The sequence below is a fragment of the Penicillium odoratum genome (assembly GCF_028828045.1).
Source record: "Penicillium odoratum strain IBT 22623 chromosome Unknown utg000003l_segment0_segment0, whole genome shotgun sequence".
Classification (NCBI taxonomy): Eukaryota; Fungi; Ascomycota; class Eurotiomycetes; order Eurotiales; family Aspergillaceae; genus Penicillium; species Penicillium odoratum.
Genome location: NW_026643145.1, coordinates 901,443 through 921,819, shown reverse-complemented (window position 1 = coordinate 921,819; position 20,377 = coordinate 901,443). Strand labels below are relative to the sequence as shown.

Below are 20,377 nucleotides of genomic sequence, written 5' to 3'. Positions count from 1 at the left end.
AAAGTGAATGGATGGTCTAGACAAAGAATTATCAAATCCTCTGCAATACACACATCACTTAAATGCTGTCTCCTAGGTTATGGGATGTGTAAATCCAAAACGCGATGATAGCACACGACATATTCCATTTTTACTCAAACAATATCGTTCTCTGAAAGCACCTCAGGTTCTTGCAGGGTTATCTCATGGTCAGGATCCAGGCATTGGGCACCAAGCTCAAAGCACTCTACACAGATATCAAAGTCATTACAGGTTGAGCATCGGTGATATGAATCTCCAATTACCATATATCGAACGCATGAATCGCAAAATCTAGTTGTCCTGTCAGAGCTCACGGAAGAAATTTTCATTTCCAATTCCGCCTTCGGTATCTCAACACCTTTGCTCTCGGCATGTTGAAGCAAGATTTTAACAACTTCACTGCTTCCACTTCTCTTGGCCCACCAAAACAAACTTTTGCCCAGGTTGTCTTTGGTAGTGACTGTAAGTCTTGATACGAGAATCAACTGGAGAACCACCTCAGAATGTCCATTTTTGACGGCTGTGAATAACGGTGTTGAGCCCCAAGTATCAGGAAGATCTACCAGAGAGATATAGTTGGCAAGGAAAAGCCGAACGACATCCTTTTGGCCATGCGAAGCAGCAAAAAACAGTGCTGTGCGGCCCCATCTATTCGAAGCTTGAAATTTTGCACCATTATCCAGAAGCAGCTTGACTAAATCAAGATGGCCTTCAGCAGACGCGGTGATAAGTGCATTCCACCCAGTAGGGTCATTGGCCGTAATATCTGCACCAGCATCAAGAAGTAGCCTAACCACTTCAAGGTGACCGTTGCGACAGGCGGTGTTCAGTGCGGTCGTCCCATAGTTGGTAGCAGCTTCGATATCTGCACCAGTATCAAGAAGTAGCCTAACTACTTCAAGATTACCGTTAGAGCAAGCAGTGATCAGTGCATTCCACCCAGTGGGGTCAGCAGCTTCGACATCTGCACCAGCATCAAGAAGTAGCCTAACCACTTCAAGTTGACCATTACGACAAGCGGTGCTCAGTGCGGTTTTTCCATAGTTGGTAGCGGCTTCGATATCTGCACCAGTATCAAGAAGTAGCCTGACTACTTCAAGATAACCACTACGACAAGCGGTGATCAGTGCGGTCGTCCCATAGTTAGTAGCAGCTTCGATATCTGCGCCAGTATCAAGAAGTAGTCTAACCATTTCAAGATGGCCTAGAGCACAGCCCCAATATAGCACATTCAACCCATACTTATCAGTAGCTTCGATATCTACACCAGTATCAAGAAGTAGCCTAACTACTTCAAGATGGCCGTTACAACAAGCGATGATCAGTGCGGTCGTCCCATCGTTGGTAGCAACTTCGATATTGACACCAGTATCAAGCAGTAGCCTAACTACTTCAAGATGACCGTTGCGACAGGCGGTGTTCAGTGCGGTCGTCCCATCATCTTTGGTAGCAGCTGAAATATCTGCACCAGTGTCAAGAAGTAGCCTAACTACTTCAAGATGGCCGTTACAACAAGCGGTGATCAGTGCAGTCGTCCCATCGTTGGTAGCAGCTTCGATATTTGCACCATTACCAAGAAATAGCTTCGCCATTTCAAGATGGCCCTGACGACAGGTGATGATCAGCGCGGTCGTCCCATCGTTGGTAGTAGCGTGAATATCTGCACCAGCATCAAGAAGAAGCCTCATAACTTCGAGATAGCCTCCATTACAGGCAAAATGCAGTGCATTCCAACCATCATCTTCGGCAGATTCAATGTCTGCGCCATTTTCAAGAAGGAGCTTGACTATCTCAAGGTTTCCAATAGCGAAGGATATCAGTATTTGCCCTTTATTCGTTGCATTTTCAACGTCAGCTCCAGCTCTGAGTAACATTTTTGCAATTTCCAGCTGTCCCTCTGAGCAAGCTACCCCCAAAGCAGTAAGCCCCCCGATCCCCTTGTCTTCAACGCCATCGTTGCTGATGCGGAGAAAGCTCTGAACAACATCATGCATTCCAAGGTATGCTGCATACCACCCGGGACCGGCAGAAGTAGGAAGGGGGTTGGCATCATTTTCCATTTCCCTGTTGCCATCCGTATAATTGGAGTCAAACCATTCCTTCCAGGCTCTCCAGGTTGGATTTTCCTCGTCAAAGAAATTGTGGATGAGTTTTGTCAGCTGAGCATCCTTTGTGTCCTCTACCGTGTGTTGCTGCCATGACTCAGCTGCGTAGTTTCGAAAGTAGCTTAGAAGCTGGTATTCCTCAGTCATAGATTCCCAGACTGCTTGACAATTCAAATATCGAAGGCACATCTTTCCTAACAGAATGCTTTGGATTCCGTCCACTGAGAATTGCGATATGGGATCGAGTCGCAAATTTTGGCTTGGAGTTGGAACATAGAGCACCTGTAGCAGGTATTCTTTGACGGAGAAATGTGCTAGATGAATGGATTTCACGCCAGCAGAACATCCTGACTGGGGCATTCGAATCTCGAGTAGGGAGTTGCAGTCTTTCAGAATCTCAATCTCTATATAGTCTTCGTCTATCTCATCAGGTATCTCATCCAGGAGGACTTCGTCGTTGTCCTCGGCGACAAGTAGAGCTCCGACCATCTCGTTCACTGTCAGAGGCCTCACAGCAAACGCAGTCCATCGAAGTATATTGATAGAGCGCGCTCGGTATTCATCAGATAGCTGTGATATTCTCTTCCAGTTACGCTGGTAGGCGTCCTCAAGCCCTACCGGAGTAGAGTTGATGATTCTCTGCAGTGCTTTTTGATTTGCTGTGCTTCGAAGATCGTTCTCCTGTAACTTAATCCAGAGGAATTGACCATTGCAGCGTTCAGACAGCTGCTGTGATATGTCTTGCCTGATTGTCTCGGTCTTCTTTGCAAGTTTTCTGTCGACTACCGACCGAGAGTATATTTCAATATCAGCCTGGACATCATCAGGGGTAATTTTATGTTGCGTAAAAAAGATACCTTCCATTTCGGAAAAGCAGCTTCGGATTTCGGGCTCATCGCGGCTGACAATCAACAGACGAGTTGGTGTTCCGGCAGTGGCGCGTCTGATAGTATTGAGAAAGCCAGCAATGGAATCCTCCTGATGCTCAGCCCTTCGAATACACTCATCCAGACCATCCAGAGTGAAGGTACATCCTGGGACTGCTCTTGCAACATCACGTAGGAGATTGGTTATTTCGTGACGTGTCGCCTTGACTCCTTGTTGGGCAGACCAGAGCTCATGAATTAGGCCATATGCCGTCGGGTGAGAAATCATCTGAGAAAGCCAGTTTCTGATGGCCACAAAATGATCTTCTCTCTCAAGATCGGTCGAAAAGAAAAAATTGCAAGTGGGCTGACTCAGAGCAGAAGACAAATAATCAACTACTCTGGCACATAAAATAGATTTGCCGAAGCCTGCTGGGGCATTCAGCCACAGGACCTTAGGACGATTTGATGAAAGATCTGATGACTGCCAATCATGAAACCAAGGGGCGCTAAGAATCCATTCGCATGTTCCATTAATCCTCCTTTCTGTAGAGCGCTCATATGTTTCGTTTGGTAAGTGTCCACCCAATAACCACGTACGCATGTCACGCATTGTCTCCGCTGTTCTTATTAATTTTAACGCGAAATTTTCGATGGATTAGGTAAACCTACCTTCCATCTCACTCTGGATCTTGCTCACAATATCCACGAGCTGTGCATTGAAAGCCACACGGTCAAAACTTTCCCCTGAATTGTATATCAGACCCAAGTCACAAAAGCTACCGTGCTTATATGCGTACCGTCTTGATTCTCCATGAAGCCATTGAAGCCTCTTTCTCCCCCGACTGGAACCAGGCTGTATAGGATGTCGACGAGGGCTGCAAAGTTTCCGACCTGATTGACTCTTTTCGCTCTATCTCTCAATGCCCAGTTCAGTTTCTGCATTTTTGGCCCCTTCGGGATATCCAAACGAGTATGTCTCCGGGGTAATACATGTTTCCCGGTTGTGTCTGGTGTGAATTGGGATGGGGAAAATACATCATCCTTGATATGGCACACGTCTTTCACGACTGTGAGGAGGTCCTTGACTGCAGACAGAACGTGCGGGTCATCCAAAGTCTTATCATGCACATCAGAAACACCTCCGTTCTCGAATCCAACTGCTTTGCCCCATCTTTCAAGACGTAATTTATGGGCCTTGAACTGGGCAGACAGATTCTGTGAATCGCTTCCAAAGTCTTTCCGAGAGTCGACTTTGTCCAGAACATCCAGACAAGTACTGAACAAACCAGCAAGTCCTATGATGCCGACCGCAAAGCTCACGGGTTCCATTGCTCTTTCTATTGTGATTTGATGCAAAGTGGATTGATAGAATGCAATATGAGATGATAAGAAAAAGATCAGGGTTTGAAATGAGAGCACTGGCCCTGTTCAGCTTACGCGGTGACAGTGTTTGGGCAGCAGCTAAGAGGTCGAGGGCTTGGTGCGGGGCAACCTGCATAGCCCCCACGAAGCCAGCACATCACATCTCGATATGCATTATGTGGCTTAGCATTAATCGTGATCGGCGGGAATAAGCGTGGATATGGATATTTATAGGGCAAATTCTGTTGTCAACCTTCAGCGTAGTGTTATCAAGATGAGGATGAGTTGGGTCGGGCCAGAACATGTATTTCTGTGGTGTGGGGTAATATCCTCATTCAGTCTGAGAATCCGACTTTTATTTATCCCTTCAGCAGGAATGCGCTTCCAGGGATCCAAGGATGGTATCCATCCACAGCCACCAGCATCGCACTTGTTTCCTGATCATTGCCTGATACGTAGTTCAGGCATTAATTCAAGTATATCTGGTGAGAAATACACAAACATGAGCCAGCATTTTCAAAAGAACAGAAGGAGCAGAAGACCTATGTTCTTACAAACATATCCTAGTTCTCAACCTCCACAACCAACTTTGTACAACTCACACCTCGAGCCAATTGATCCAATCCTAGATTTATAGCTCCCAGCCCTTTTCCAACAATTGTCGGCTCCGGGCTCGGCCTAATTTTTCCCTTCTCTAAGTTATCTCTCATCCACGTCCCAATCCAATATCGGAACTGCTCCAGTCTCTCCCCTTCTACCATCGACGGCATCACAAATATTGTCTCTAATCCATCCACTACCTGCGCATTCGGAGGAATCGGAGGCGCTGACACGAGTTTCGCCGCTATGGTCTTCTTCTCTCCTTGATCTCCCACAATGAATGCCTTAAGCACAGCTTGGCACGATTTCAGCTGCCCTGTTGCAAGAAAGCAATGCCGGATCACTAATCTGTCCTGTTTGGCTGCCGCAACAATCAAACTGACAACATGTGGGTCTTTGTAGTCGAATAAACGATCTGCGCCTAGTGAAGCCACATAGTCCTCATTCGCAGATCCCGCTGTCGCATACACGGCTGCAAAAGAAGATTTGTGATCGTCACGCAACAGCCGAGCTGTTTGAACGCCCATGCTTCCGACGCTAGAGGATGCACCCCAGACAAGGAGAGCTTCGGTTTTCGTGCCAGTCGGGCTAGCTGGAGCAGAAGCAGTGGCTTCTTCTAACCTTGGAATCCCCATCATATCCCACACGTTCAGAGGTACCGCCACAGAAACGGGCAAGGTTGCTGCATGGTTCCAAGAAATGCCCTTGTCTGGAATGGGAACAGCATGCTGCCAGGGGACGAGACAGCGCTCTTGAAATGCCCCGTAGTCTGGATCGCAGGATCTCCAGGCGGAGGCTGAGTATGCAACGACGCGGGTGCCCGGCCGGTAGAAGGGGCAGTCGTCATTGTCGTTGTCATTAGTGGCTACGTTCTCGCCGACCTCGAGGACTACGCCCGCCAAATCGAAGCCGATGACTGTGGGGTATGTGGGTATGAAGAGGCCTGTGTCACGCATGACTATGTCTGCCGGGTTGAGGGCCACTGATTTGATCGCGATGAGAATCTCCCCTGGGCCTGGCTTTGGCGTTGGGCGGTGTTGAAGTACAAAGGGTTCCCCTTTGGCTGGAGAGATAGCGGCGAGGTGAGTGGCCATTTGGAATTGTGTTCAAGTATAAAGGTAATATGGTATGCCAAGGTCTGACGATATATCCTGATTTTTTACATCTGGAACTGCTGAATAGCCTTTCCTTTAATAACTTTCAACCAGGCGCTCAAACTAATTATTCTTCCATCTAGTGACGTCTCATCTGATGCAATTTGTGGATGGTTAGATGCCAAAGAGAATACGCAGCCAATCAGAGATGTTTGCATCCGACGAATGGTTAGCGTATTCCTAAAAGGGATTAGCGTACGGGTCCCGATTATTGGAGTTGTCAGATCCACGACTCCACATGCTGACCTCCTTCCTTATTACATTCATTTTGAGATCAGAAAAATCCCTCATAAGATGCTGTGTAAGTGATTGAAAAATGGAAAAATCATGTCGAATTATCAAAAAGAAGACCACAAACAAAAAACTGCGCGGCGATCAAGATTCGGCTGCCGGAATTGCAAGCTCAGGAAAGTGAAGGTAGGTGGCTCTTGGCTTTTATAGATTTGCGCTCGACTGAACCAATCTCCCGATCCTTCAGTGTGACGAACACAAGCCCAGCTGCAAGCGATGTAATTCATTCGGAGTATTATGCAATTTCAAATCTAATATCCAAGACCTGCAACCCATCGCCAGACCATTGCCCGTTCAAGAAAAAGTGGAGATTGAACCCGTTGTCAGCAGTGCTGTCTGGACATGCGACGATTCCACAATCTACCAACTGAGCGCCAAATGTCAAGATTTTATCTCCCGGTATTATGGACGAAGTCTCACTATACCCGATGACCCGAATGCGATACACGTCAATCGCAAACTCCTCAATCTGGCCTTCGCTGTGAGTATTATATTGGTTCTGTGACCAGAAAGTCTCAAAGAGCGAGCTTAATTGTGGATCTACACTCGACTAAGACATGCCTCCTAGTACCCTTTTTTAATGCACGCCTCTCTAGCGGTAGCATATACATACGACCGCTATCTGAACGGCTCACCAGGATGTCGCCGCAGTATAGAAGAATGCTATCACTGGTCTCAAAGCACGACACTTCTCAACAAACGCTTGGGAGAACCGATTAAAGAGAACGACAAGGATCCAATCTGGGGCACTGCAGCTGCGTTGGCCGTCTTGACCTTCTCGTCCCCCGACGCATGCACAGCGGAAGATTCATGGCCTTTAATCTCCTCTGCAACATTTGATTTGGACTGGCTACGTATGAGCAGGGGCAAAATGGCACTCTGGCATGTGGTGAATCCACTTCGACAAGAGAGTATTTTCTCCATCATGGCGGGAACATATGCTGACATGCATTCGCCTTTGCCTGAGAGGGGGACTGATGGTATACTAAAACCCTTGACTGGTATATGTCTCCTCGATGATTCATCGACAGCAAAAAACAATCCATATTTCAATGCCGCCCACGGATTATCTCACATTTTGAACACCCCGGATAGCAAGATCACAACAGGTCAAACTCAACTGTTCACTGGTAGTATCCATGGCGAATTTGAAATCTTGCTTCGGAAAAGGGACCCTGTGGCCCTATTGCTGCTGTATCTGTGGTACCGCAAAGCATGCCGCAGTATATGGTGGATTGAGCTCAGAGCTCGAGTGGAATGTCCCTCTATTTGCGCGTACCTGCGACTATGTCACAAAGGAAATGTTGCAGTACAGGCATTCCTTCCGGATGGTGCTCTTGCAGATAGATGGAACACAATAATCTAGTTGCCAGCCTTCAACTTCTTTCTTCTGCAGCTATGGCGTTAATGCTATGTGCCATATCGTCGAAGGCAGCGTACCGCCATATTAGCTTCATAAATTATGCAGCTTTGAAAGAGAGCCCCAATTGTCTCCAATGAACATTGGAGATTTTGTACCATGCGGAATGAGCGTACGCCAGAGTTCAGCCCAGCGATTCGGTCACAATTTTCGGGGCTGGCCCGGTTGGTCTCTTAGCTGCATTCTCTGCCATACTCCGCGGAGCCTCCAAAGTGTACTCCATTAATCATCTTTCAATGCGATTGGAGCGTGCGGCGTCAATAGGCACGATTTCGGTTAATTTCGCCGAGGTTGACCTAGTCCAGCAGATTATGGCCCTGGAGCCCACTGTGGTCACTCGAGCTATGGACTGAATTGGAATGGAATTTTTCAATAGGGAGGGCAAGATTGATGAAAACGTCATGCTGGGAAATATGATCCGGGTGGTTTCATCACAGGGCAGGATTGGGCAGATCGGTGTTTTCATGACTCAACCCAGTTCACCTGGTGCACCGCTTGGAGATACTCTTTCCGAATGTCTCGTTTCGGATCACGGATTTCTTTGGGAAGCATCTGCGATATGAAGCTGGGGTTGTGGATCCAAAGCTTGTGGCTCCTGAGCTCGTGCAGCTCATAGCGTCGGGTCGCGCAAGTCCTGGTTTCATCACGAGTAAGGTAATCATTATTAAAGAGGCGCCGCGCCAACATACTATCAGCGTTTCGACGGTCATGAAGAGATCAAGGTGTACATACACTTTCCATAAAGTCAAGATGTGCAACATGCATGATACTTTCCAATACAGTAAACGCGGATGATTTGGTTCATGACAATTCTGTGCTCCGGGTGTTCATCCTAATTTTAATTTTTAATTGAAGGCACCACCCTCCTCTGCTTTATGTAAGCAACAGGCAAGATGGCCGAGTTGGTCCAAGGCGTACGGTTCAGGTTCACCTGATCCAGATTTCCGTATCTCGTTTTCGGGGCGTGGGTTCAAATCCCACTCTTGTCAATTTTTTTTGGATTTGTACCACTCCCTTCCCATGGACTTTCTTCCGCGCTGTGGGGCCGACATTAAAATACAACGTACAAAATTCGAAATCGGATATCTCGAAATCTTTATTATTTCCTTTCCAAATCTTGACCATTCTTGTGGATCGCATTACATATTCATATGACTAATCCTGAGTTTCCTGGAAGCCGAGCAAGGAAGTTGTTGAGCCTAGTATAAAACTACTAGGCTGTTGTTGTAAAGGTTCCTAGCAATATTTTGTTTCCCGAGGATCATTCTAGTAGTCATGTGCAGGATAGAGAAGCTTGTGTCTTGTAGACTGTGGATGAGCAAAACTAGGCTTACTAGAAACTATTCTCGTTACATTTCATTCACTGTTTTGATGTCCAAATCGAAGGGTTCTTGGTCTTTTAGTAAAGTCAAATAGGTTGAAAGCGAGACATCATTTGATATAGAATATTTTATTCGAGGTCATGTTACCGGATTGAGACATGAATGGTCAGACGGGACACACCAAAGCAGGGTGATCAGGCAATGAACAACAGGGAATGTTGGGAGGTACATATTTCCAAGGAGTGCCCGGTGCCCCTGTTGTTCCTCCGGATACTGAGGGCCGTCGCTGCAACGGGGTTGGCCCCTCCAGGTCAACTACGGCACATCAGCTGGCAAAATAACGTATTGATCCCCTGTCAACACCACGGACGAAGGCATGTAAGTCGCAAAAAGCCATGGCAATCTTCAATTGACATTTCAAGTCTTCCCAGATTGTCTTACGTTGTGCTTCTGATTACCCAATTATACCAACATGTGGATTCGAAAGTTTGGAAAGAGTAGTCATGGCGGACACGGTGTAAAGCCAGACCACCCTGATCTACGAGATGGCTGTATTTCTGACATATTATGGAAGTCGATTTAGTACAACCACAGGGTAAAAAATCGAAAGAGGCCGGTCACGAATCCAAGGAGCTTATCCAGGTACGTAGCAAGAAAGAGAATGAAATAAGCTCATCTATACTGATCCACGGAGTTCTACGAAGGATTACTAATAGATATTCGAACCTGGGAAACATTGAATGTTTTGGCCCCTTCCTCCCCGCCATTTGCCCCCACCAGGATTGATTATCAATCATACACCTCAAGCGGTCAGGAACAATCAGGGGTATTTAAATGAGTTCCTGGCCTGCAGATATGTTGCCATAATTCTTAATTCTTGCTCATCTTAATTACCAAAGCTCTCCAACACTTTACAACTTTGGAACCTTGGAACGAACCTCCTAATTTCATATATCTCAATTGCTACCCACAATGTCTTCTTCACTCTACGACACATCTATTCTCCCCGCCAAGAACGCCCTCACCGCTCTTGCCCACATCATCCGCAAAGGCGAGGAGCATTCCAATGGCGCCAACTTCCTCACTGCCGCCCTCATTGATGACATGAAGCCATTGAGCTTCCAGATCTTGTTTTCTGTCTCCCTTGCCGAGAAATTGGTCGCCAGAACGAGCGGTACTCCGGTCCCAGATTCCCCCACCGAAGTCTCGTCGTTCGCTGAGGCCCACGCACTCATTGAGAAGGCTCTCAAGGCTCTCAACGACGCTGATAAGACCACCATCGACAACAACGCGGAGAAAATGGTCGAGGTTGGTATGGGACCTGGAGTCAACATCCCCATGCGTACGGACAGCTATGCCAGTGCCTACAGCCTCCCTAATATCTACTTCCATGTTATGACTGCCTATGCCATCCTGCGAAAGGAGGGCGTACCCCTTGGCAAGATGGATTACCTCAGTACTTTCATTGGACCTTACCTCCCTCAGAAGGAGTGAGGCAATGGGGACAGTTGGTGATATATATAATTCAGTAGGGAAGGAACTACTACGGGAGACGAGAATTGAACTCAATGAAATGATAAAAAGCAGTTAAAAGTCCTCCATTGGTGGTTTTGGTTGTAAATCGTAGGCTAAGATGACAATATTTATTTTCTTCCCTACAATGCGAGTTTGTACTTTCATGATAGATATATTCGAAAACCGGAAGGCCCACACTGTCTTCCACAATGTAGTATGATTGGCTAGAGACTAGCGAGCCATGGGCAGTCTCCTATTGGATAAATATTTTCGAAGCCCCACCTATCGCCCAATCGGCTCTAGCGTAGACTAGCTTTTCATTGCTATAAAAGGCAGTCGTCGCCCCGGCCCAGGAAGGTTTTCTTTTTCTTTCTTCATCATCAGTAGAGGTTTTACATAACAATGTAAAATTTTTATAACCAGGGCTCCATACGTGGCTTGCTGAGGGTTGTCTTGTGGTTTATACACGCATAGGCTTTCTTCCGTTCCCGGCTCTGCAGAGTAATGGTCTCCCTTTATCCCAAACAATTATGGCTGAGCTAGGGTTCCCTCACGGGAGCTCCATGCGCTTATGCTGTGGAGGGGGCACGACATCCCAATTTCTCAAAACAACTCTTTTTCAAGAGTCTGCTTAGATTTGACTCGTAATTTTGGCATTGAATATGGACCCCGCGTTATAAAGCTTTCGCGTCATGCTGAGCTAGTTCTAAGCGACTTGATAAAACCTCAAAACTCCTCTGCTTGGTGGGTTTGATTTTTATCCCTAAATTCTCTGTCACTTGATGTGGCTGGAGCACCCGTGTGCAGGGCAAATATAATTGTCGCACCAGCTTGGAAATAACGGCATGCATTTGACTGGCATGGCCGCCAAGTGAATCGTTCAAAAACGGGTGGCTACAGGCGTGCTGAAGGGTGGGTCCTGTTTGGCCTTGATCAGCTGCTTTTTTCTCAAAATGAAGTCGAAACGAGCTCTCTCCAGTCTTTGGAAGGTCCCGGGAGTTGAGGTAATAAAGAAATCTGCCCAGAAAGCAGGATCATTTCTCTTTCCAGGCATTATAATATGCACATAATCCGCCGATGGGCCAATTAGTACTGCATCTTTCTTTCTCTTCATTTCCTCGGTATCGATTCTACGGTCTCATTCTGAGATGCTTAATTTGCTATTGAGATAACGGAATGATAAGACTGTAAATTTGACGGAGAAATGCAATTGTGAAAAATCTCGCTTCGTGATCAATAAACAATTTTTGACAATTGCCCATCCAGACTATGTGGTGCTCAATCTCTGTTAAAACCAGAGTTCAAATGACATCTCTTGATTCTGGCACAAATTAAATCACAAGGAGATGCGAGCTGTAGGAGCTCCAATGAGATTTTGAGGGGGGAGGATATCCTCCATTCATGGAAATAAAGTCCGTGATAAAATGGTATAGGCATGGTACCACATGGAGACTCATGCAGGAAGCCCTAGACATTATCCTTAGCATCCACGGAGCTTCGTTACCCTTGACAGTGTCAGAATATTCCAGTGCTTGATTTTGTCTGGAAAACGTCCACAAGCTTGGTGAGTAGAATGGATAGTGGGTACTCTTTTCGACTGAATCACCATCAATCTGAGGTCTATGCTCTTAGACAACATTAGTAGTCATTCCTGACATTCCTTTGGATTCATTTCCAGCGCTTGTTCAGCAGTAGATGATCTGCCGTCCCAACAGCGTAGTATGATCTCACCAGGGGCAATCATAGTCACTTTGGGGATTCTTGGCATTTGAAGCGCCTTTCAATTTTAACGTCGACTACTCTGAGTTTTTGCCGTCTATGATGCCTTGATAATGTTGTGGTCATTTGATTCAAGAACATTCAGCTCACTATATGGAGCTTTTCCAGAAACTAGTACGTAGAGGGTAGAACTCATTATACTTTAATGGCGTGGAACTGTGCTGGGCCTGGAACAAGAAGAATTTGTCGGTTGAATTGAGTAGAAGTCTCGCCAATGTCATCGAATTGATCACTACAGAAGATGCATAATTGTATTCATATGTCAGAAGACCATTTCTATCGGCATGCATGATCTTGTCGCAAGAATAGAAACTTATACTTACAGTACCATGAGACTCGTACATATCTTGAATACCCGATAGAGTCGCTTCTTTCTTCGTTTTTTAGAGAATTTATCCTCATCGAAAGATCTCAGTATGACCATGAGGTGTGGTGAAATGCGGAGAACATGACCTGATACAATCCCCGGCCGGAGGACCTGTTGAGAGGTCAATATTGCTGTCCGATTAGGACAATAATGGCTACTGTGTGTTTAGCTTGATGCCAGCGGTATATGGCAAAATATATATTCTGAAGGAAAGAGGAAGGAAGAGAAGAGGGAGAGAGATAGAGAGAGGTAGAGAAAGTAAACAGATTGGGTCACCTGACCCCATACTCGAGTGGGGGTGTGGGGCGCCTTAGGCACACATCCTAATCTATTACTATGCACTCGGCCCTTTCCCCTCCGTATCCCTTCCTTACATGGGACCCGGATGCGATCCGAAGCCGGATTGAAGTGTCAAAGCGATCGCGGATGCATACCCGTGACGAGTCAAAGCGGCAAGTCCCCCTCTTTTTCTTTCCCTGATAGGTGCTTCGGGTTTCATTGATACGTTCTTATCTAAGGTTGATCCCCTTTCACCACAGAATTAAGAATCGGGAGATAACGATCCGTGGAGAACTTTTTTTATACTCTGCCATTTGACTTCGCAATGTCTTCTGCGACAGTCAAGTTCAATACCTGATATATTGCTCAATTGATTTGAGGTCTTCACCCATTATTTCCATAATTCATCATGGAGATTTCCAGCGAGTCAAAGCGATCGTCCATTCATGTTCATGGCACAAGGCCAAGCAATAGCGACCATGCTACGGACTCCATCGAGTACTCGGCAATTCTTCGTAAAGTTGACTGGCGCGTTGTCCCCATTATGCTTGCTTGTTACTTCCTAGAGTTCCTTGACAAAGTACTTATCAATTATGCGAACATTATGGGCTTACAGGATGATTTGGGCATGGCCGGCAATGACTTCAGCTTGATGGCAACTGCATTCTTTATTGCGTTCGCCGTAGCAGAAATCCCTCAGGGGTATCTACTACAGAGGTTCCCTTTGGCTAGGGTGTTAGGGCTTAATTTGCTTTGCTGGGGAATCCTCGTCGCCTGCATGGCCGCCGCCCAGAACTACGCCCAGATCCTCGCGATTCGCATATTGCTAGGCTGCTGTGAAGCGGTTATTTCGCCAGCACTGGTTATGTTAACATCTACGTGGTATACTAAGCGCCGCGCAGCTCCTCGTTATGGTATCTGGTAGTAAGTACTATCATTGGCTCATTTTCAAATCATGATAATTGGATATTGATAATTTACACCACTAGCTCCGGCCTCGGTGCGGGTCAAATCGTTGGAGGCCTTATCTCATTTGGGGCTCAGCATGGCCCAACGACTGGCTTCAGTGGATGGCGCATCATGATGGTCGCCGTTGGCATCTTCAACATTCTCATCTCACTTGTCGTCCTCATGTTTCTTCCTTCGACTTTGGATGGAGCCAAGTTTCTCCGGCCAGACGAGAAAGACTCGATCAGACGCATGCTCATTCTCGACCAAGCAGGGAACGGACAAAAAGTCTTCAACAAGAAAGGGCTCTTCGAAGTTCTCATCGACCCGCAAGTCTGGTTACTGACCCTCCTTACCGCTCTGACCGTCATTCCAAGCGGTGTCATCACGACCTTCTCGGCGATCCTGATCAAAGGATTCGGCTACGACTCCAAGCAGTCCGCTCTACTCAACATTCCATCAGGCGCCGTCAGCATTATCGCCACTTATGGGTCAACATATGCCGTCCTCAAGGAAACACCCCGCTGGGTCAGCATCATTATCACCCTAGTGCCTGCACTTATCGGAGCAGGTCTCATGTCTTTCCTCCCACAAAACAACCAAGGCGGAAAGCTGGCCGGCATTTACCTCCTCAATACTACCGTTGCGCCGTTAGTGCTTATCTATTCCTGGGTGGGTGCCAACACCGCCGGATATACGAAAAGGATAGGAGCCAACGCAATGATAGCGGTTGGATTCAGCATTGCCAATATTATTGGACCGCAGACATTCCAAACCAAAGATTCACCCCAATATATTCCCGCTAAAATCACACTTTTCGTCGTTATCGGGGTGGCTATCTTCGTCTCGGCGCTCCTCAGGGTACTTTATGCCTACTATAACGCATCAGCCAGACTTTATCATGATTCCCGGCTTTCTGATGGAGCGACAGAGCATGAAATCGCTACAGCCGGACAGGGCGATTTGACTGATCGGGAAGACAAAGGCTTCTTATATGTATATTAAGTTACGTAGTAGTAGTAGTAGTTGATATAGTGGGAATCTTATATGCGCATACTTCAGTGGACAATTGTCTATTGTCTCAGCTTGATTCCCGTCTACAAAGATCGAGAGAAGCAACATGACGTGAACAATGAATCAACTTGGTTGATTTTTGCCACATTTTACCTTCTGATTATTTACCTAGGGGACAAGTTAACATTCAATGTGACTTTGTGAACCCTTCTACCTAAATACACAATACACAGGGCCAAGGTGGTAAAATCGGATTTCCCCATTTGCGCTTCTTAAACCCCTTCAACATCTCCCTTTACATATCTAAAGTAACCCGGCACTGAGGGTTGACGTTCAGTGTAAACAGTGTATGTATAGAGATTGGTATTGATTGATAACACATATGATGTCAAGGCGACTATCTAAAACAGGCATTATGTAGCCATAACAGGCTCGGGTTTGGGCTGGGTCTCATGCACTGCAATCCTTCGACGTATCAAAGGGCTTTCGTCATTAATCCTCTCATAATCATGGGCGTCCAAACAAGCCTGCCGGCTGTGCAGAACTGCTGGCGCTGCTCTTTCAACCATCCCCTTAGTGTAGCTCTCACAAGCATCCCGCAAGCGCTCCTCACTAAAAACTTCTGTCTCCAAAACTGGCAGGACCAGGGAAAAGAGCTCCTTGACGTCCAAAATACCGTGATTTGCAGCCTCCCCTCTGTACATTGTCATGGCATGCGCAGCATCGCCAACTAGTACAACGCGGTCCGATCCAGGTACGTTCGTCCACTGCACTCGAGGTGTCACCCAGTCCTCAAGCGATATTGTCTTTGGCTCAGCATCTTCCGGGATGTTCTGAATAATGTCGTGAAACGGGTTGGCCCAGACGCTGGAAATCCTTTTCATCAATGCCACACGATCCCGAGCGTTCGCGGGCACCTCTAACGGCTCGTTTTCACCTAGAAATCCCGATCGGTATGGCCAGGAGACGAGGATTTGGCATTCTCGTGTGTCATCACCGCGACCGCTCGTCTCAGGACTGTCCAAAAACGAGAACCAGTGGGAAGCACTCGTAAGTGGGTCCCCCCCTTGAAAGAAAAAGGGATCCAACGCGCGCACTTTTGCTGCAAGCTCCCCAGGGTAGATTGTACTCACTCCAAGAAGTCGAACTGGCAAGCGCGCATTCAAATGCATAGCGGGTGTCGGAAATAAGGAGGCGCGAACCCGCGATTGAGAGCCGTCGCATCCGACAATGATGGAACCTTCAGTCGTGTGCGATCCGATCGGAGTGGTGAAGGTCGCCTTCGTCGCAGATCCCGATGGTTCGAAATTGTTGAACGTGTGGTTCCACTATTAGAAGCAAGGATCAGGGTCAGATGTCAGGGTTGAGCAGGGTGGAATGCTGGAATTACCTTGACTTCAATCCCATCCATCAACAGTCTTCGAAATTTCTCCCTTGCCATGCGAATTCTCTTGCTGGGCGGTACTTGCCAAAGCGCTTCACCAGTGCGTAAGTTGAAAAATAAGAAATTTCCATTTTCACCGTTGCGAGTCGCTTCCGGATCAACGTAAGCTTCGGGGAGACGATCGATTATGTGGCGGGGCAGACATTCGATCAGCGAGTCAAGAGCCCAGTGGATGGTGATACCCCAGCCCTTTCCCCGATGCAGAGGATCAGGGTCCCGCTCGTAGATTTCGAAAGGAATAGAATGCTTTTTGAGGGCCTGTGCTAGCACCAAGCCCGTGATGCCTGCACCGACGATGATGACTGGGGGTTGGGGCATCGTGTGTTGTGTTGGAAGATGATTGGAGTAAGAATCAGAAAATGGCCGACATGAAGCTTTTTCACATGTATTTGGAAGGCTGGAAGTGTGTGTTACAAGAATGCGGGGGATGATTATCGTCCGGATACCGGACCGGTGGATATTCGGCCCGTATCCGTGGGTCAAAGTGCTTTTGTGATGGATTTACGGGTCGGGCCGATTTGTGGAATATGGCGTGGTCCCTTGCGAAAGTCATCTGGATCTTCCTGCCAAGTATCAACATGCACATGTGATATTAACACGGACTTATAATTAACTGCGAGTAGCGTCTCAGCAAAGCTGCATTGTGCCTTTGTTTCTTCCCACATATCATACGCCCGCTCCTCGAAGTTATGTATCTTACCAAGACGATCAACGGGGTTCAGATATGCTATCAGGAGGCCGGTTACGCGGACGGCCCACCCATCGTACTTGTTTCGGGCTGGGCTCACGATATGCGTCTTTACGATGAAATGATTCCTTATCTCGTTAGGGACCACCGAATAATTCGTGTCAATTGGCGTGGCCATGCTCCCAATCGAGACTACACAGATGAGTTTGGTGTTGGTGAGCAAGTCAGCGACACCATCGGCCTTTTAAATGTACTCGGCGTCGAGAAATTTTACCTTGTATCACACTCCCACGGCGGATGGCCAGCTCTCGAGATCACGGATAAGCTAGGCAAGGACCGGGTTCTTCGATTGCTGATGATTGATCAGATCATGAGCCCCCCTCCACCGGAATTTACAATTGGCCTGAAAGCGATACAGGCACCTGAAACTTGGCTTGCAGCACGCAAAAGCCTCTTTGATCACTGGCTGGCGGGAAGTAACAACAAGGGTGTTCATGACCATTTGACCTACTGTATGGGCAGCTATGGATACCACATGTGGTCGCTTTCCTGTCGTGTTATTGAGGAAGCCTATCGGGCTCATGGGTCTCCGATGGATCGTATGCGAAGAATGGTGAATCCGCCACCAATCCGGCATGTCTTCTCCCATCCGCTGGACTCCCCTGAGTATCGTCAGATGCACAAGAGTTTTTCCGAGGAAATGATCTCCTTTTCCTACAAGGACTTGGAAGGCGAGACACATTTTCCGAGTGTTGAGCTGCCACAGAAAGTGTGCGAAGAAATTGAGAACTTGATCGAGACATTTGAACCACGCTAAGCAATGGTTCCCCTCAACTTCCTTGCGTTTTTCATCAAGAAAATGCATCAATTTATGAACAGATTCGATTGCTGAACGTGACTTTCGATCGCTCATGTGTGAGCCATGTACTTTAGCCTCCCTCTTCTCTCTGTCACGCCACGACTACCGACTCTTCCGAAGGCGGAGGCAAGGGAAACGTGGTTGAGAAATGGCTGGGAGTATCTCCAAATCAAATTGTCTCAAATTTGGGCTCGTCCGTTAATATGCAGATTAAATATTAAGAGATAGTAAGCAGCTGAAGCATGTCAGTTGTCATCAATCTCCGTCACGTCTCCGAATTCAATAGGCAATATCAACATCGTGTCATCAAAATTCTTCCCAGAGTATTCTTCAGACGTTAATGACAGCGGGTGGAAATCTGATAAGACAAAACTATCATCGTTCATTTGATAACCCCCAGAAAAATTGTGAGACTCACTTGGAAGAGAGGGTCCAGCAGAAAATGAATCATGGCGAAAAGAATCATCCGATAGTCTCCGTCGCTTGGATCGTTCAAATTCCTGCCCATACCGATCAAAGACCCCGTGAAACAGATTGTGCCTATTGAACTCATTCTGCGTCTGTCTCATGTCTTCCTCGGTGAGACGCCAATAATTCTGGATTTGAGGCCACCGGATATTGATTTTGCGGAGCATCTCGAAGCCACTTTGGACGTCGCACCAGGCCCTTTTATTGAAGCTCGAGTTCCGGGCCAGTCGCATGCAGTGCAAAAGGACTTTAGTACTAGCGTAAACGGCGCGACTCTGCTGGACCACGAAATGACTAACAGGCACCGTGGCGATCAATTGCGGCGTGGCTTTAATGCAGTTTGATGCAGCCTCTGCACATCGTAGAAATGCTTCGGGGTCTGCGGCGTTAAACTGCTCGATGAACGACCGGTAAAGAAGAACCAGACCTATGAAGTAGGAGCATTCTGCAATTGCTTGTAGCGCTAGCCGCTTCACTTTCCCGTCTGACTCTGCTATTTTTGGCAAGACCCGCTTGGCGTAATGATTCTCCAGTTCGGTATCATATTTCTTGGTATATGACCGAAGAGTATCCCACATTTTGCCAGCCTGGGAAGGATGAGACTTACGAATCGACCGTATCGATCTGTAAATGCGGCTGATAGTAACATGAAATTCTGCGATGATCGAGAACCAAGGGTCTGTATTGGCCTCCAGCTCAAGACACCTTTCCTCATTGCAGCGTCCCATGTCACACTCGGCATCATACAATGCCAAGGGCTTGGAAAGCGCGGTTGAAAGTGAGCAGTCCAGAATATACAAACACCACCAGACATTACCGCGTGGGTTCCAAGTTTCTCCTACATCGGGCGCTCCACTCGTGCTATTTTCTAGCTCTTCAAGTTCTAAGGCCTGATATTGACGGATTGCGTTACCCGATACCATCCACGCATCGCTAAGGTTGCCGGTTACCGTAAGGTAGAGGCTAAGAAGACCCTGTGCGATAGCGACGTTGATAGGATGCGTCTCATCCCGTTGGTATGGAAATCCGGGGCACTTGGAGGTAGCATGAGTGTATAACAAATCTCCGATCTGTATAAGCTGGTATATCTCCATGCCAGGGTGCTTGAACACCGCGTGATCGGTCGGAATAGCGGAAGCCGCCACGGCAAGCAATGCATATAATAGGAACGAGAATCCGCTGCGGATGTCCTCGTGAGGAGAATTGACAGTCCTTCGGTGAGCGAGCAACCAGCGATCATATTGCTGCTGAAATTGATCTTGGGGGATGATAGGAAATATAAAATAGTAAGAGGAGTAGAATATGTCAATAAGAGCTTGTAGAAGTATCTCCGGCAACTGGGTCACATCAACTGCCGTAGATTGTGGTCCAAGGAGCGTCGAGTCCAGAATGCCCTCCAATAGAGCATTTGAATCATTCAGAAGAAAATCCTCTAGCTCGGCGCCTTCGTGGCCATCCGACGGAGAGGATTGAGCTGTGGGCGGTAGCGCTGTCCTGGGGGTAACAAACCCTGCATATTGAACCCCCTGAAGTTCTTCTGTCTGGAATTCCCCATTGCTATGGACACTTGGTCCCTGCTGACTAAATGCCCCAGGAGGACTTTTGTTGTTTTCTCGGCCTAACATATGTTGTGGGCTGGTTGGCTGCTGTTGCAGCCTTCCTTCCAACATTTGGATCCGTTTCTCGAGCCTCTTAACGTACCTATCGCACTTTTTAGCTACCTATCGTGCATCAAAATCTACATCACGATATGTAGGACTTACAGTGGATCCACTGAGCATGTGCTGTTGCTCGGTTCGGCATAGACACATTCTGCATGCTTGCCACTGCAACTCTTGCACGGGAGCTCCCCATTACACTTTATTTTCTTGC

At 47.3% G+C, this 20,377-nt stretch overlaps 10 protein-coding genes across 10 annotated transcripts; 6 read left to right on the top strand and 4 right to left on the bottom strand.

Annotated features, from left to right (window-relative positions):
* Positions 1-134: 134 nt before the first annotated feature.
* On the bottom strand, positions 135-4,324 carry N7520_003578 (uncharacterized protein; the record flags this gene model as incomplete). The annotated part of the gene is made up of 5 exons (XM_057137513.1): positions 135-226; positions 455-3,538; positions 3,593-3,613; positions 3,665-3,739; positions 3,793-4,324. The coding sequence occupies 5 exons, from the start codon at positions 4,322-4,324 to the stop codon at positions 135-137; spliced, it is 3,804 nt and encodes a 1,267-aa protein (XP_056997978.1).
* Positions 4,325-4,920: 596 nt separating this feature from the next.
* N7520_003577 (zinc-binding alcohol dehydrogenase family protein) lies at positions 4,921-6,051 on the bottom strand (the record flags this gene model as incomplete). Its single annotated transcript, XM_057137512.1, has 1 exon — positions 4,921-6,051. One exon carries the CDS (start codon positions 6,049-6,051, stop codon positions 4,921-4,923), a length of 1,131 nt encoding a protein of 376 aa, XP_056997977.1.
* A 387-nt stretch (positions 6,052-6,438) lies between these two features.
* On the top strand, positions 6,439-7,768 carry N7520_003576 (Zn(II)2Cys6 transcription factor domain-containing protein; the record flags this gene model as incomplete). The annotated part of the gene is made up of 3 exons (XM_057137511.1): positions 6,439-6,528; positions 6,590-6,883; positions 6,971-7,768. The coding sequence occupies 3 exons, from the start codon at positions 6,439-6,441 to the stop codon at positions 7,766-7,768; spliced, it is 1,182 nt and encodes a 393-aa protein (XP_056997976.1).
* Positions 7,769-7,921: 153 nt separating this feature from the next.
* Positions 7,922-8,175, top strand: N7520_003575 (uncharacterized protein; the record flags this gene model as incomplete). Its single annotated transcript, XM_057137510.1, is given in 2 exon segments — positions 7,922-7,934; positions 7,946-8,175. The coding sequence occupies 2 exon segments, from the start codon at positions 7,922-7,924 to the stop codon at positions 8,173-8,175; spliced, it is 243 nt and encodes an 80-aa protein (XP_056997975.1).
* Positions 8,176-8,181: 6 nt separating this feature from the next.
* N7520_003574 (uncharacterized protein) lies at positions 8,182-8,617 on the top strand (the record flags this gene model as incomplete). Its single annotated transcript, XM_057137509.1, has 2 exons — positions 8,182-8,278; positions 8,301-8,617. 2 exons carry the CDS (start codon positions 8,182-8,184, stop codon positions 8,615-8,617), a joined length of 414 nt encoding a protein of 137 aa, XP_056997974.1.
* A 1,499-nt stretch (positions 8,618-10,116) lies between these two features.
* On the top strand, positions 10,117-10,638 carry N7520_003573 (DUF1993 domain-containing protein; the record flags this gene model as incomplete). The annotated part of the gene is made up of 1 exon (XM_057137508.1): positions 10,117-10,638. The coding sequence occupies one exon, from the start codon at positions 10,117-10,119 to the stop codon at positions 10,636-10,638; it is 522 nt and encodes a 173-aa protein (XP_056997973.1).
* A 2,855-nt stretch (positions 10,639-13,493) lies between these two features.
* N7520_003572 (uncharacterized protein) lies at positions 13,494-15,037 on the top strand (the record flags this gene model as incomplete). The annotated part of the gene is made up of 2 exons (XM_057137507.1): positions 13,494-14,008; positions 14,074-15,037. 2 exons carry the CDS (start codon positions 13,494-13,496, stop codon positions 15,035-15,037), a joined length of 1,479 nt encoding a protein of 492 aa, XP_056997972.1.
* A 422-nt stretch (positions 15,038-15,459) lies between these two features.
* Positions 15,460-16,808, bottom strand: N7520_003571 (FAD-dependent oxidoreductase; the record flags this gene model as incomplete). Its single annotated transcript, XM_057137506.1, has 2 exons — positions 15,460-16,374; positions 16,437-16,808. 2 exons carry the CDS (start codon positions 16,806-16,808, stop codon positions 15,460-15,462), a joined length of 1,287 nt encoding a protein of 428 aa, XP_056997971.1.
* A 371-nt stretch (positions 16,809-17,179) lies between these two features.
* On the top strand, positions 17,180-17,995 carry N7520_003570 (alpha/beta hydrolase; the record flags this gene model as incomplete). The annotated part of the gene is made up of 1 exon (XM_057137505.1): positions 17,180-17,995. One exon carries the CDS (start codon positions 17,180-17,182, stop codon positions 17,993-17,995), a length of 816 nt encoding a protein of 271 aa, XP_056997970.1.
* Positions 17,996-18,282: 287 nt separating this feature from the next.
* Positions 18,283-20,316, bottom strand: N7520_003569 (fungal specific transcription factor domain-containing protein; the record flags this gene model as incomplete). Its single annotated transcript, XM_057137504.1, has 2 exons — positions 18,283-20,196; positions 20,269-20,316. The coding sequence occupies 2 exons, from the start codon at positions 20,314-20,316 to the stop codon at positions 18,283-18,285; spliced, it is 1,962 nt and encodes a 653-aa protein (XP_056997969.1).
* Positions 20,317-20,377: the final 61 nt, after the last annotated feature.